Below are 16,710 nucleotides of genomic sequence, written 5' to 3'. Positions count from 1 at the left end.
AAATAAAATATGTAAATAAGTTTTTTTTTTATTCAAATTTACGTTTATTTTAAATAAAAATATGTTTCACCCGTGAAATATTTAAAAGTAAATAATAATTTTAACGCGGTGAAAAAATTTGTATGAAATTTATTTTAATAAAAATTCAATAATTATTTAATTTTTAAAAGAAAATAATTTGTTATTTTTTAAAGAAGTATGATATAGTTTCAAATTAAATGAATACAAATAGTTTAATTTATTTAATAAAATTTTATTTAAGTTTATAATGGCATAGATGTAATTAGGATTAATTAGTAGGGTTTATTTGCTAAAATGTGATTCGAGCTCTCTGGCGATGACACATCAGCATTTTTTCAAAAGCGCTTCTCTATTAATATATAAATATATATATATATATATATATATATATATATATATATACTGTTTCACAATTTAAATAGTGAATACATCAAATTTAGTCATATGAGTAATATCAATAATGTTACTAACTTTATGATAATAAAACTAAATATGTGTAAATACCGATTTTAGCAATTTAACATATGCACAATACTAAAAAAGCAACATTACTTTATAGAAAATTTTATTTATCTACCGGTCCAAACCTATACTAAAAATAATCATAAGTATGTGATGGGAATTAGATTAATATTAGTACACTTATATATTTTTGGTTGGTCTAAAAACACAAAAAAATATCTTACTCATATACAAAACTAACTAATTTTTTTTAATAACTAAGAGGTTCTCGACAAAACTAACCAAATTCAAATTGGTGAATAAAATTTAAATAATTTTATACGAACTACAAAGTATTATACATATTAACAGATGTTTACTTTCACAACAACTAATTTTGATTGATTAAATTCCAAAATAAAATAATTTTGATTAATTAAATTTTAAATGAAAATAATCATTTTTAAATAGATAAAGAAAATAAAATTACAAATATCTCAGTATTATTGTAAACAAGTTTAAAACATATATTTGATCCAACATAATGTTTTTTAGTAAGTTACATAAAATATACATAATCTCGCGGTATACCGCGGGTTAAAATCTAGTTTCTTATTTAAAATTTCTAAAAATAACTAGCAAGAGATAAATTATATATCAAGAATTTTGGAAAAATTGTCTTTAGTCACTAAAAAATTCTGAGCAAGATAATAAGAAAAATTAAAAGAGTTATAGATTAGATTATAACCATGTTATTTAATTAATATCACATCATATTTTTTTATCAATTTTAACTAATAAAAAATAACGAAGACAAAGCTAAAATAAAATGAAAAAACAAAAAAAAACTAATCATAAGAAATAGACTCATAATGATCAGACTGAATTAATTAAGCCAACATTTCTTGGAAAATATAATCGCATCGTCTTCGATTTCCAAGCAACGATCCCGTCACATTCCCCGTCGTATTCCCCGTGAATTTCACTGAAATATCAGAACAAGTCGCCATCAAAAATCCGTTCCCGTACGTAAAACGTGTGTTCACTGCAAACCAAGTCTCAACCCGATAATCCCAAACCACGTCTCCAGTAACTTCCGGCATTACCACCTTCTCGAAAACGATATTCGGTTTGTTTCCGGAGCCAAACTCACCGAAAATTTCAGAAGGAGATGATGAGTTGGAGATAACTTGATCCCCACGGAGTAAACGTGACTTGAGTGTATGTAAAGAGAATTTACAGTCGGTGACTGGACTCGTCGCAACAAGACCCATCGTCCAATCAGCGGCTGAAACGTTTGTGTTTGATACGGAGACGGAATCGGCAAAAAGCTCTATGTAACAATTATCGTTATTGAAAAGTTTGTTGGAACCTACAAACATGAAAATAGGAAAAAACAATATACCAATGGTAGCAAAATAAACACAGCAACAAAAAGCTGGAGTAACACCATCGTCGGGCATGTCATGTGTGGTTGTTGAAGTTTTCAGGGAACATTGGCAATGTTGGTGAATGAGGCCACAAGAGGTGCATTGAGAATTTGCCATTATGGACGTGTAAGACTTTTCTAATGAAAAATAACAACTTATATATATATATATATATATATATATATAAGCTAGCTAGGGTTTTAGTAACTAAATAAAATAAAATTTTGATTTCTTAATTATATTTTGGTTCGAGACAGCAAATCTAATGGAAATCTTTTTTTTTTGCTCAATTTAGGGTAATTCTATAGGAAGTAGTCTTGTTTATCTACTTCAATTAATATATTTATATATATAAATATATGCATAGTATGTAACTCTTATTTATTCTAATAACACTAAAAAAAAAAATTAATTTTAAAAGGTATAATTTACTAAATAGAAACACATTCAACAGAAGCTAAACATAAGTGTTAAAGGGAAACCGGGACTATTTACCTAAAAAAAAAATATTTAACACTAAAAGCGATATCTAAGTTCCCACTTTTTTTTTTTTGTTTGATAATTAAGTTCTCAGAAACTAATGGAGAATATGAAGTGGAGTTATCTTTCTTTTTTTTTTTCTTTTTTTTTTCTTATCGTTTAGAAACGCTTATAAAGAACTAAGGTAATCAATGTTTTGTAGTTTTTGGTCTTTATATTATTAATTTTTAAACAATCTTTTTATACTATTATACTTAAACTTTTAGCTATTATTTTAGGTTTAATTTCTTATTTTTTAAAAAAAAATTGTCACGTAAGTTTGTTTTTAGAAAAACACAAAACTTGGTTTTTGGATTCTATGAACAAATAAGAAAAATACTTAAAATCTGGTTTTCCTAATTTTTAGGAAATCAGAATCATGAATGACTAAATTAACTAGTTTTTGCAAAATCAAAAAAGAAAAACTGGTTCAAAATCTGCAGCGCCTAATAGTATTTAGTTTCACAAATTGTATGGAAGAAAAAAGATCTTAATAATAAAAGTCATAACCGAAAATAACAAAAACAAGAAGATGACGGAAAAGTAGAATGCCTAATTACATAACTTCCAATGCTGTGAAAGACGAGTAACACTGAACCTTCTCGACGTTCTCATGGTTTCGGGTCAGATTATAACACCTTATATCAATATGTCCAGGTTCAGGATTATCTCCGAAAATATTATGATTCGCCCTTAACTTAATATCTAATTGTTCAAAAATGACGTCGGTTGAGTTTCCCTCGGCAACGAAATCCACTGAGAAAGCCGTGTGACTTGGAGACTTACGTTCACGAGAAGTATTCAAAACGGCAGCGTGTAAGGGACCGAGCTTCACAGCAGTTTCATTAACTCCGTAGAGGATAGTATACCTGCAATATGACCATATATAGACAGATTAACATGACACAAAACTTTTGGGGATGACCCTATATAAACAGGTTAATATAATATGACAGAAATGTCTTGGGGAAAAAATATTAACTAGGGTTTATATAAAGATGAAACTATATGTCTATACAGTTGATACCTGGAGCTAGGGTTTTTGACGAGAAAATCAACGTGCCACGTGGCGGAGGAGGGAGAGACGGCGATGGATTGGATTGTGAATTTGGCATTGCAGTGAGCATTGTTGAGGAAGTAAAACAAATATACCATTACGGCAATGACGGTGAATATACCGCCGAAACAAGGTGAAAGGCGAACCGTAGTATCTATGCAAGTGGCTTTACGATCTTTAGTTGCCGGCAAAGTCACTATTGGTCGTGACCACCATCCACGAGGAGGAGGAGAGGCCGAGGACGGTGGCACTGGATATCCCTTTTCTATTTCTGGCACGGTGCAATACTTGGGTTGGGAAGCCATTCTTATTTTTGATATGTCTGTGTATGTTGGTTTTGGAGAAGAAAGAAATATTTGATGTTCACCTAAATAGTTTAATTATATAGACAGTGGGGGACCATATATACGGCTTACAAATTTACAATATTCAGAATAATCTCCTTTGTTTTCTTTTAAATTTATGTGTTGATAAGATTATTGTGATATATTTCCGGATTTTTCTGTATGCATACAATATTAATATTACTAGAATTTAACCCGCGGTGTACCGCGGGACGATTTTGTAAATAATTCATATTAGAAGTTTTGTATTAGAGAATTGTTAGTATTTAAGAATTAATATGAATATATATTGAACTTGATATTTGGTTTTTTAACGTTGGTTTTAACCAACAAGAAAATATTTAACCCATTTAAGAAAACATTTACCTATAAACTGCAAGAAAATATTCTATTTATATATACAATTATGTTAAATTAAAGTTTACTTTTATATTATTATTTAAAGTATATGATTTAAACCTTTTTATTTTTAGATTTAACCCGTAGTAGTATATATGTAACTAAGTATTGATATTACATATATGTTCAAAAAATTTTCTTTCAGAATCTTAATAATTGTAAAAATCATATACATAATTTGAAACGAACAACATATAATTAAAAGGTATATTTTCAATTCAAATCTAGTTCAATAAAGTTACCTACATAAATTTAAACTATGAAATGTTGCAACAAACATATATGAAAAAACTTTTTTTTGTCAAACATATGAAAAAACCTTATAGAAGTAGGCTCTTTTGTGTTTATGAGATTTTCAACAATATATATTGTTAATTTAAGTATATTACACGTAGCTCCCATAATCTCTTATCCTTAAAGATCATTCTTCCCTTCACTGTCTTTTTTGCACTGTCTTCCTTTCCTTTCACAGTATTCTCATATGTCACGAATAAGTTATTGAAAGACGGCTAAACTGAAAACAAAAATTCATTCGTAAAACCGTGTAGAGTTCACGACATAGAGAGTGAAAGTTAGACTTAAGGCAAAAGACTTACGGAAGAATCTCATCTTCAATAGTTCCCCAATTTTCATGACCACTCCCTCACATTGTAGATCACCTACTAACATCTTCAAGTAACAAATAAAAAACACAAAATATTAGAAGTTACCCAATCAATATAGTGAACAAAACAAAAGAAAGGTTACCCACAATATGTCCCGCTATGACACTCATAAGTCTTTTGTGGCCATTCAACACGGTTTAATTGACCACGCCTCCTCTATGAATACCGCCACCACGGTATCCACCAACATACCCACCACGCCCTACGTCATCAGCATATATATTTCCAGTTGAATGTTTGCAAACAACATATATATAGAAGATGGAATGAGTGTGGATCCTCCTAGATTTATGGCTGAATAAATCTTTACAAAACTAATTATTTAATTAACGTGAAAACATTAGGATATGGAATATTCTCATCTTTATTCGAGATTGCAAATCATAATTGATAGCAAAATTTTTGTAAGCAATTAATATTTTTTAATTTAAAAAATCTAGAAAATATCCCTATAAATGAAGTTTTTGTTATCATCATAAAAAATAATAATTAGTTACCATATTTATCAGATTTAAATTACTTCCGATTTTAATGTATTTTTGGTGATAAAAAAAAAATGATATTTGCTGTGAATGATAAAAACTTAAAAAGTAACAAGGGATTATTTTTAAATTATCTAACACGTTTTTAAAAAAAAAAATTAGAGAAAACCTATCCATCATTTAAATACTAATAATTTATTGTTGTTTTAAAAATAATTATTTATTTGAAGCTGAAATTTTTGTTGTTGTTTGATTTATGGGTATTATCATATAACACGTGGTTTAAGGTATGTGCAATTTAACTGGGGTCAATAATAAGGAATTTGAAATTAAATTGCAAATCAAAGGCGTTAACATTTCGTAAGGTGAAATTGAAAAATTTAAAATATTATTTAAGAATACTACCAAAAAAAAGTTCACAAAAACGAAGAATTCAAATTATTCAACAATTTTGAACATATGCCTTCTAAAAGAATCTGATGATTACTACAAATTCATAAATCAGAGAGATTACTACAAATTCAAATTCAAATTCTTGTAATAAGAGAATTACATAGTAATTTGAAGAGGTTATTAGATGAAAGTGAAAGTTAATTTGGAGATAGTGAAAAATACTAAAGAAAAACACGGAAGAGAATATGCAGAGGGTTTTGGGTCTTACCATTACGATAAAGAAGCTCGAGAAAAATAAACACAACATCTTGCAGTTGAAACATCTACAAAACCCAAACAACAAAAAGTTTCTTGAGAATCAAAATGGAACATGGCAAATGAGAAATTTGAAAGAGAAAGAAAATGAAAACAGAGCAAAATTAGAAACAACAAAAGGTCTTCGTGCCATTGAAAAAAATTAGAATGAAACAAAATCTGAAATCGTTTTTTTTTTCCGACCGAAGTTGCAAGAAAAAAAAATAAACTAGGGTGCTAATTGTTGCAAGTCGAAGAGAATGAAGAGGTTGAAAAAATATTATTCAACCAAATTTCAATTGCATTAAAAATGTTGAAGAGTTGGAAAAAACCTATTCAACCCATTCAACTTTAAAGTTGAAAACCTAAATTAATTATACACCAAAAAATGTTCAACTTGCTCATTCACCTTTTTTTGAGTTATTATTTAACCCAGTTTTATTCCACTTAATATTTTCAATTTATTCATTTTAACCATTTGGACCCCTAGAAGAAGAGGCAGAAGTCTTTTTTTTTATTTGTAATAGTCAATTACTTAAAAAGAGAAAAATAGAGAAGTAGAGATCTTGGAGAAAGGGAAAAAGTGGATAGATATTTTGTTTTATTTTTGTTTAATTTTTTTTTTGTTCTTGTAATTTGATGTAATAGAAAAGTGTAAGTACATAAATTGGGACTTATAATATAGAATAAAGATTTTGTATCCATAGACAACTTTTTAATTTAGTTAGACCAATTTGTCACTATGAAAATGTCACCATCAACATATTTTAGAATGTTTTACTTTTTTTCTTTTTTTCTTTTCTTTCTCCGGTGGCAAGTTATTTTTCTGGTCACATGAAACCACAAGATTAAGAATGTCAACATAAATATAAAATTGAACAAAAATCATAGTAGCTGGCCTAACAAGCAAATCGGTGAATTGTGCGATTCACTTGTGATGGTGGCGGTTTATGAGACACAAACGGTTACTTTACACGTTCATTGGAGATCTGCGACGAAAATATATATATCTTCACAATTTTACTATGGATCTACAAGTAATTTGCGACAGAAGGCAAGGACAATTGCAATTCCCTCGCAAATTTACTTTTTTTTTTTTACTTGATAATTATGTTAATACAAATATTATTCGGATATTTAACATGTGCTAAATAATTCACACTTTTTTTTTATGGATAAACATGTGCTAAATAATTCAACTACATTGTGCTATTCAAGTGCTTATCTAACATACCAGTCAAGCACATAATCTTTACTATAAAATATGAAAACAGTATAACCACATGATTAGAGCTAGTTTTGGGAGAAAATAAAAAGTTGAAGATTATGGCCCTATTCTTTTCATGATCGCTGAATCAGCGATCAGCGACTCAAAAATACAAGTAACTTGAGACTTCAGTTTGCAAAGAGTACATTGGCAACACCGGACACTTTTCTGTCTTTCAAATAGTCGCTGAAAAAATGAGCGACACCGGCGATAGATAGCAAATGAAATGAACAAAATATTGCAGAAACCAGTGACTGAAGAAGAGAAAATCAGTGTAATTTGTTGGTGGCCGGAGGTGTCGTAGCTATAGTGAAAAGAACAGGGCCTATATATAAACCAATATGCTTAATAATATCCCACTTCGAACTAATAAAATAAAACAAAATATAATATCCAACAACATTCGTAGATAGAAATCATGGATTTCAATATCGGAAGAAGAATTAATCTAATCTTTTCTGGTATGTATAATCACACCGTCTCTTATTTCCAAGCGACGATCCCATGACATACCCTTCTTGGTCCGTCGTGATTTTCACCGGAATAGTTGGACAATACGCAAACAAAAAACCGTTTAAATACGTAACATCTGTATCCATCGCAAACACAATCTCAACCTGAGAATCCCAAATCACGTCGCCTATAGCTCCCGGCATAACCACCTTCTCGAAAACGACTTCTGTTTTGTCTCCGGTATAGAAACAACTCGACGAGGGAGATGATAATTTAGAGATAATTTGGCCGTGTCGGAGTAAACGGGAATTGAGTGTATGGATAGAGACTTTACAGCCGGTGATTGGACTCTTAGCAACGAAACCGATCCTCCAATCAGCGGCAGAAACGTTCGCGTTTGCGTTTGCGCTTGAGACGGAAACGGAATTGGCAAAAAGTTCTACGTAACAATTCCGTCAGGTCGTCCTGAAAAGATGAGACAAACAACGAAGAAGGAAGCAATTATAGCAAAGTAACAAGTGCAGCAACAAAGTGGCGTAACGTCCACGGGCGCGTCGGGTGGTGTGGCTAAAATTTGCTGGTTACATTGGCCGGGTTCGTGAATGAAGCCACAAGAAGTACAATGAGATCTTGTCATTATGGAGGTTCTAACACGTTCTAATGAAAAAATAACCTTATCCCTTTCTTTTATATTTAGCCTTCAAGTTTTCCTAAAATATATAGGTTTGTTGAGATACATCAGTTATACTGTATTTAAATTCGCAAATCTACAGATTTTTTTTATTTTTTTTCTTGGCTCAATCTAGGAATTCTATGAGAAGCCTTGTTTTTATCTACTTTACTCGAAACAAACCCACAGAAATCAGTGGAGGCTATACATTGGTAACAAATTCATCTAGAATCCGGAGAAATACTATATTGTGAACCGACACAAAGACTAACGAAAGAAAGAATAATTCTGTTGAATCATACAAATCATCCATGATCATGGCAATAACCATGATCAAATCCCATATATTGAATTATTGAAAAAAAAACTCCAACCGACACTCTAGTTGTAACACCCCGACTGCCACCTCTTAGTGGACTCCATGTCCAATCCAGTCTATGGGCCCACTTTTCTTAATGGGTCTCACGTCTTGATAACTCTCTAATTTACATGTTTTAAGCATCCCTTTTCTCCATATCTTTTCACCCTAACCTTAGCATTTTTAGGTCATTTACTGTAGGAATCCACATTTAGGCCATTTAGGGTGTTGCATTTTTCCATTTGCATATTTTGGATGAAAATAGGTGCTTAAGAGTCTAAAATGGGGAGAAACAAGGTCAAAACCGAGCATGTGCCCGAAGGAGCTATAGAGCAGGAAGAACAGTCCGAACACCAACCCGATCGAGGAGGATCCAATAACAGAAAGAACAATCCGACGACCTACCCGAAGATCAACCCGAGCTCATCCTCGTGCACCCCATCGAGCAGACCCTCGAGCAGGACTGGGAAGCTAGGGTTAATGGGTTTCCATATATAAACCCCTCTCTTCTTCCTCTCGATCTAGCACGCCGCAAACCCTCAGAACAGAGAGCGAGAGCTTCTGGGAGAGAAACTGAGCGACTCAAACAATTTCTCTACTTTGTTATGATTTAATTTCATTTCTTTTTGCATTTTTGATTCTAAGCTCTTCTACTCTACTTCTATTTTTAATACGATGCAATTTTCGTCTATCTATGTTTTTATGTTTTCTGCAATGAGATCTAAGTAGTGTAGTAAAGTTTCTAGGGATGGGATAGACAATTTTTTGTTCTTGATCGGTTAGGATGTCCTAGCTTGATTGTTTATGTTTTATAAATTCCCTTCTAGATTGGTGTTCTTAATGCTATCAACATACCGAGAGGTTGAGACTAGATCTTAAGGTGTTTTACCATCGAGAGGTGTAGATGAAATGATTGAATCAATCAATGCTAGCGATTTACTCACTTAGCCTAAGAGATTAGATGAGTGAGGGGTTAATTGACAATAATGAATCGGTTTGTATTGCTTGCTTGGTCATGTTTCTCCAACGAGAGTTGGGTAGGGAGGTGATTAAGGTTGATTGTTTCTATCACGAGAGTGTTTTAACAAGATTTTAGAGATTCATTGTCTAGGGAATATCTGCTTGAGGCATGTAGGACATCCGTACTGGTTAGGAACACTTAGGGGTCGAGTACCCCATCCTTAGGAGCTTTTGTATTTAGATTGTTTACATTTTTATTCATCATTCGATCCCTTACCCGAACAGGTACACGATCACCTGCTTCGAGTATACCTTCGAGCTATTCTTGCTTTCCTTCTTTACTCGATCACCCCACCCGATCATGTACTCGAATGCTTGCATCGAGTGCCTAGATAGTGTGGTTCTTGTCTATTTATTTTCTTTTAATCATTTTAGGATTGTTAGATCAAACCCCAACTATCGCTTGACTTGACTTGCATAGTTCTGATCATATCTCATCTGTTACCATAACAACCATTTGGATTGATAACCTTTTGTACTACAACTGCATAGGGAATTGATACCCTGGATGAAAATCCTACTATCACGTCTTCTCATTAGGCTCGTGAGCCCATCCATATTCGTCGGCTTTAAAGACTTGTTACCATCCCTACAAATCACCACATGATCTTTTTCTGTGTTTTGTCCACACTCGCACAGTTCCAATAATCACTTCCCGGAAAGTCACCCATCCTGAGAATACTCCAGCATAAGCACGCTTAATTGTGGAGTTCTCTCAGGACCCTTGACGGAAAAGATAAGCTCACTTTAGTGACATAGGTGGCCAAATCAATTCTTTTAAACCTCTCTGCAAGTCGCTGAAACTAGGGTGTCACAATTCACCCCCACTAACAAATCGCAACGTCCTCGTTGCTCATCAAGACCGTCACCCCCAACAGTGTGAGCCAAATCGACTCCACACTTATCTGGGATCGGCTCTGATACCACTTGTAACACCCCAACGCCACCTCTTAGTGGGCCCCACGTCCAATCCCAGTCCATGGCCCCACCTTCCTTAATGGGCCTCACGTCCTCTCATTAAGCATGTGAGCCCATCCATATTCGATGGCTGGTTTGCTCCATCTGAGATGCTTTAAAGACTTGTTACCATCTCTACAATCACTTTCCAAAAGGTCACCCATCCTGAGACTACTCCAGCATAAGAACGCTTAACTGTGGAGTTCTCTCAGGACCCTTGACCAAAAAAATAATTTCACTTTGGTGACATAGGTGGCCAAATCAAGTCTTTTAAACCTCTCCGCAAGTCTCTGAAACTGGGGTGTCACACCATTACTAAAAGCAAACCTTGATGTTTAATTAGACTTGTTTAATTTATTAAATAACGAAATGTAAAAAAAATTAAAATATCTCTCTATTCTACAATTATAATGTGTTGTTTTGGGATGCTACCAATTTGTAATACATATACGGTGAAATTTGAAATTTGTACTGTCGTCTTTTTATGTGGCTTATATAAGTATTTCCTTTGCTGATGAAACGACAAGTGATTTTCTTCCCTTTGCCTGCTGGTGTCTCCCAACATCAGAAGTTGTTTTACTTTTGTTGTTGTATTTCTTGTCAACATTATAACAGTAATGTTAAAACCCAATCAAACCCCATTTAGTGGCTTATATTTACTTAGTGAATAAATATTTTGATAGAGAGGAAGTTTTTAATATACAGTAGGTGAGATAGGTGTGGTGTGGATTAGGTAGTTGATTTACATTTTCGTCTAGAAAGAGACATTTAAAGCTGAGTAAGAGATTGTTTCTTCTAAAATATGGAGCTTCCCAAAAACAATCATATTTTTACCGGTGGTCATCGTTAGGAGGAACTCTAGAGTAGAGTAGAGAGCAATTTTTTAGGTTGTAACATTTTTAAAAGCGTAGGTAGTGTGTGGGGTGGGGATGTTGATTCCCAGTAGATTGAGGAAGAGAGATTATAATAATAATAAAAGTAATCAGAAATTGAATTCTATTGGATTATAATTTTATGGAAAACAGATTACTATTATTTAATTGGAAATAAATAAGAATAACTCAAGAGTAGAGTAAAGAGCAATTTTTTTAGGTTGTAAAATTTTTAAAAGCTTAGTTAGTGTGTGGGGTGGTGGTTTTAATCCACACCACACCTATCTCACCTACTGTATATTAAATACTTCATCTCTAACTAATAAAAAAAAATATGAGAAGGTTTTTCTCAACTTTTGCTAAGGATATCACATTTGGCTTACTATATTTCTGACACATGTATTTTTTTGTTTGGACCTAATTAACTCTAGTTTAGACCTAATTAACTACAAGCCCATAAAACCAAAAAAAAAAAAAAAAACCTCCATCTACATATCCTTCATTCTTTAATTAGCAACATATGCAAACCCCAAGAATCTAAAGCCACCTTGTATCAGTCTGTGGTTGGTTTCATCTTGAAACTTAAATTTGATTAAGTCTCTAACACATCCCCTCTAGATGATTTACAAACATTTAATTAAATTTATAGGTTTGAATTCTTGGGTTTAATTTATGTGTTTGAATCTTCTATAATTTTCACAGGCACAAACGAAATCAAATTTAAGTTAGATGGTAGGTAGGTATTATTTAATTAAATTAGTTAAAAAAATTTTAAAAAATGTTTATATAATAAAATTTTGAGCTTACTTTCTGGAAAATTACGTAAGATTATGATATGGTTTTGATCTATCTATAATTTTTAGTTCTATTCTCACTAATTATTTTAAACGTTTTGGTATTTTTGAATTACATAAAATTTAGAAGTTTTCATATTAGGAATTTCAGAATAAATTATGAACATAATCAGTTAAAATAATACCATCATTTTATGCACTGCCTTATACCCACTATTTTCCTCAATTTTCATTTTTGTTTATATTACTTCTCATTTTAAAACTTATTATTTTGAAATACTTGCGAATTTATGATCATTAATATTTGATTTCAATCCCTTCTCCTTCTTAAAGGCTCAAACATTCTATAAAGTTTAGTTTTCTAAAAACAACCTATTACCATATAACCACATCCTCTTTCAGAATATTGTGAAAACTAAAACATTTACTTTCTATTCTATCCTCGATTCAATCTCCAACGAACAACAAAACACCGGTAACAATAGTATCGTTGTTCGGATCATCCATTTTCGGGAAGTTCCTAACTTAAGAAGAAATTTTGTCTTAGAGATAATCACCTCTTGGGGAGTTCTTTCTTCGACATTGATAAGGGCAAAATCACATTCATCTTTGTCTTTCCTGTCGAGTGAGTGAAGGCATAACTAAAATTTAAATTAAATATGAATTACATTTTCTTTTTTTTTGAATAACAACGTTTAAATTACATATGTTTTTTATTTTAATATCTGGCAGAACGTTGTTTCTTCAGTTTGAATAGTACCTTCAAATAGTTAGTACGTACACAAAATAAAATAAAAAACATATGAAAAGAACTATGAAACAATGGATTGCCACACTCCAGACTCATTGAAAACACCGCACTGGAGTATTCCCACAGCTTCGGAGGGAGGAAAATGTGACATGTGATGGTTCAACCAGATTTTTTCATTTTCAAATTACAGTTTGTGCATGAAATGTAATGCCACCCATTGCACAATACACAACTTCAACCACTTTTGCTTTACACCAAAAACAAAATGTTCCTTAAAAATATCAAGACGATGTTTTAAGTAATGTTAGTAAAAATAAAATTAAAATTGGTCATATTACCTGGCCTCCATCCTTGTTGTCTGATGTAAGTCTCTATTTGGTCAATCACGTACAAATCTTTTGGGTCTAAATAAATGTTGTCAACTAAAATTGACGGGACATTACTTGCCTTGAAATAGTTACTGGAGAAAATATTAAAGACTATAAGATTGTTGTTCATTTTAGAAGATTATTGTAAGAATATTAGGAAAAACTGATGTGAAAAGTAAGACAAAAATTGATTTAATTGGAAGCAATATATATTACATGTGGGAGAATGGGGAAAAAACAAATACAAAATTAACCAGATGTATATTAATATAATACCTATAGCAGAATTGTTGGAGTTAAAAATACATGTGGGTTGACGATGTTGCATTCAAATATAAATAGTCTGCCGAGAGTGTAAGAAGTTTGACATGTGTTTCAATGGCAAGTTTTTTCCCAAAGAGAGACACTGCTTTCCCCGAATCAACAGATCTTGGAACTTAGATAGGCGAGTTGCATGCCTGAAAGCAAGTAAAAAATTAGTTAGAGTGGAAATTTTTAATATACAGTAGGTGATTAGGTAGTTGATTTACATTTTTTTTCTAGAAAAAGACCTTTAAAGCTGAGTAAAAGATTGTTTCTTCTTAAGTATGGAGCTTCTCTAAAACAATCCTATTTTTACCGGTGGTCATCGTTAGAGAGTGACTCTAGAATAGAGTAGAGAGCAATTTTTTAAGGTTGTACCATTTTTAAAATTGTAGTTAGTGTGTGGGGGTGTTGATTCCCAGTAGTGAGGAAAATAGATTATAATAATAATAAAAGTAATCAGAGATTGAATTATATTGTATAATTTTATGGAAAACAGATTACTAATATTTAATTAGAAATAAATAAGAAAGCAATTATCAAATTATTTATTTTACTTTGATGGCAAGACGTTATGTTTTCAAAAGCAAAATACAAAACTAAAACTAAATTCGAGCTTCAATTTAAATACCGTATGGAAGGAAGAGAAACATAGGGGTTGCAAGTTCAGATTTCATTTGTTTGTTTGTTAGGCAATTTTTTTAATTACCAAGGGATTGAGTTGACAATTGTGGCCACATTTAATTAGCAATGGATCTTAAACTTTTGTGTATAATAAATTATAAATTGAAATTAATATGAGGACACATGTCAGCTATATAAAACGCCAGATGTCATCGTCTCAAACAAAGTTTAGAAGAAACAAAGTTTATGAAAGAGAAGTGTATTAAAACAAAGATAGTGGATTTGGAAAAAAAGACCTGGAGTAAATAACAAAAAAAAAAAAATAAATAACAAGAATATGTATGATGAAAAGGCCTAATTGTTATAACGACTTCCTCGCAAAATCTTCAATTTCGTGAAAGAAGACTGACAATAAATCTTCTCCACGTTCTCATAGCTTCGGGTTAGATTATTACACCTTATCTCAACATGTCCAGCGTTATCATAGTCGTCACCGAAACTCTTATGCTTAGCCCTTAATGTGATCTCTAATTGCTCGGAGACGACGTCGTTCGGGTTACCCTCTGCAACGAAATCCACTGAGAAAGCCGTGTGACTCGGGGACTTACGTTCGTGATAAGTATTTAAAACGGCAGCGCTTAAAGAGCCGAGACTCACGGCAGTTTCATCGCCTTCATAGTAGATAGAAAACCTGCAAGACCATGGACAGAAGAAGCCAAATTGTTTCGAGCATCACATGTGACAAAAATAAAACTATGGGAACAAATTAAATATATATATATATATATATATATATATGTATACAATATTCGTTTGGACTAGCTAGTCAAAATACCTGGAGCTAGGGTTTTTGACGAGAAAATCAACATGCCACGTAGGGGAGGAGGGAGAGACGGATATTGATTGGATTGAGAATTTGGCGTCGCAGAGAGCATGGTCGACGAAGTATAACATATATACCAATACAGCGAGGATGGTGAGTATTGCGCCGCAACATGGTGAAAAGCAAACCGTAGTTTCCGTGCAAGTGGGCTGACGATCATTAGTTGCCGGCACAGTCACTATTGGTCGTGACCACCAACTAAGACGAGGAGGAGGAGCGTCAGAGGACGGTGGGATTGGGTACTCGTTGTAAGAATTGGTTTGGAAAGCCATTTCTATATTCGTTCTCTCTATCTCTTTTTTGTTTTGGCTGGTTTGGAGAGGAAAAATAGATTTTGATGTTAACCTAATCGTTATTTTATAGAGACGCGTGGGGTATCATGATTAATATATATTATCGCTTTTGTTTTCCTTCTCTTTTTTTTTAAAAAAAGATTGTTTGTTGATAAGGTTGTAATTCTGATATTTCCGTGATGTATTATTTAGCAACACAAAAAAAGAAAAAAAATAAATGATACTTTTTTTTTTAATGTGTCATTAAATACACTCAGCCTAGATAGTTACCAAGAAATATTTGCATAAACTTTACTGTAATTTATTAGTTATAAAATATTAGTATAAATTTTATTTGATTTACTCTATGCATTTTATAATCTTTTACATTTAAATTGCTTACTTTCATATTCTAATTTCAACCCGTCTTTGGTACATTATACAATTTTCAAATCCGCGAATCATATAAATTTGATAAAATTTAGAAAATAAAACAAAACCCCTATTGGAACGATGGTATTTAGAAATCTTGATTTAATTTTTTGATTTATTGTTCTAGTTGTATATACTAGATTGAAAAAAATAGAGAATTTGTTAGAAATACCTCTTTTAAGATACTTTTTTTCAAAAATACCTCAATTTTTGAACATTTTCATTTTTCTCCTCTTTTACATAATAACAATTTATATGTTAAATTAATTTTTAGAATTTTTTTTTGGGTTTGAGTTCTCTATTTTATATTTAGGGTATAATTTTAAAGGTTTAGGGTTTAATATTTGAGATTTAGAGTTTAGAATTTAGTCAGTTTATATATTCAAAATGGGTATTTTTGAAAATGGACACAACGAAAGAGTATTTTTGAAAAGTAACATATAAAAAGGGATATTTTTGAAAATTCCCCAAAAAAATATAACATTTGTAACTTCGTAGATTTTATTAAGATGTCACTGCATTGACGTATAGTGCAAAAACATACTGAATAAATTAGATATAATATTTTATATTTTTACAATATATGCAATATTGTATCTTAGTTTAAATATATATATATATATATATATATATATATATAT

The 16,710-nt window shown here is 31.7% G+C and overlaps 1 protein-coding gene and 1 pseudogene across 1 annotated transcript; both read right to left on the bottom strand.

Moving 5' to 3' along the window:
• On the bottom strand, positions 1,353 to 3,773 carry LOC104738092. The gene is made up of 3 exons (XM_010458326.1): positions 3,439 to 3,773; positions 2,977 to 3,280; positions 1,353 to 1,793 (listed from the first exon to the last, which is right to left on the bottom strand). The coding sequence occupies exons 1-3, from the start codon at positions 3,771 to 3,773 to the stop codon at positions 1,353 to 1,355; spliced, it is 1,080 nt and encodes a 359-aa protein (XP_010456628.1).
• LOC104738091 lies at positions 7,756 to 15,666 on the bottom strand (annotated as a pseudogene).

Source organism: Camelina sativa, chromosome 13, assembly GCF_000633955.1.
Source record: "Camelina sativa cultivar DH55 chromosome 13, Cs, whole genome shotgun sequence".
Classification (NCBI taxonomy): domain Eukaryota; kingdom Viridiplantae; phylum Streptophyta; class Magnoliopsida; order Brassicales; family Brassicaceae; genus Camelina; species Camelina sativa.
This window is presented reverse-complemented; position numbering and strand designations above follow the sequence as displayed.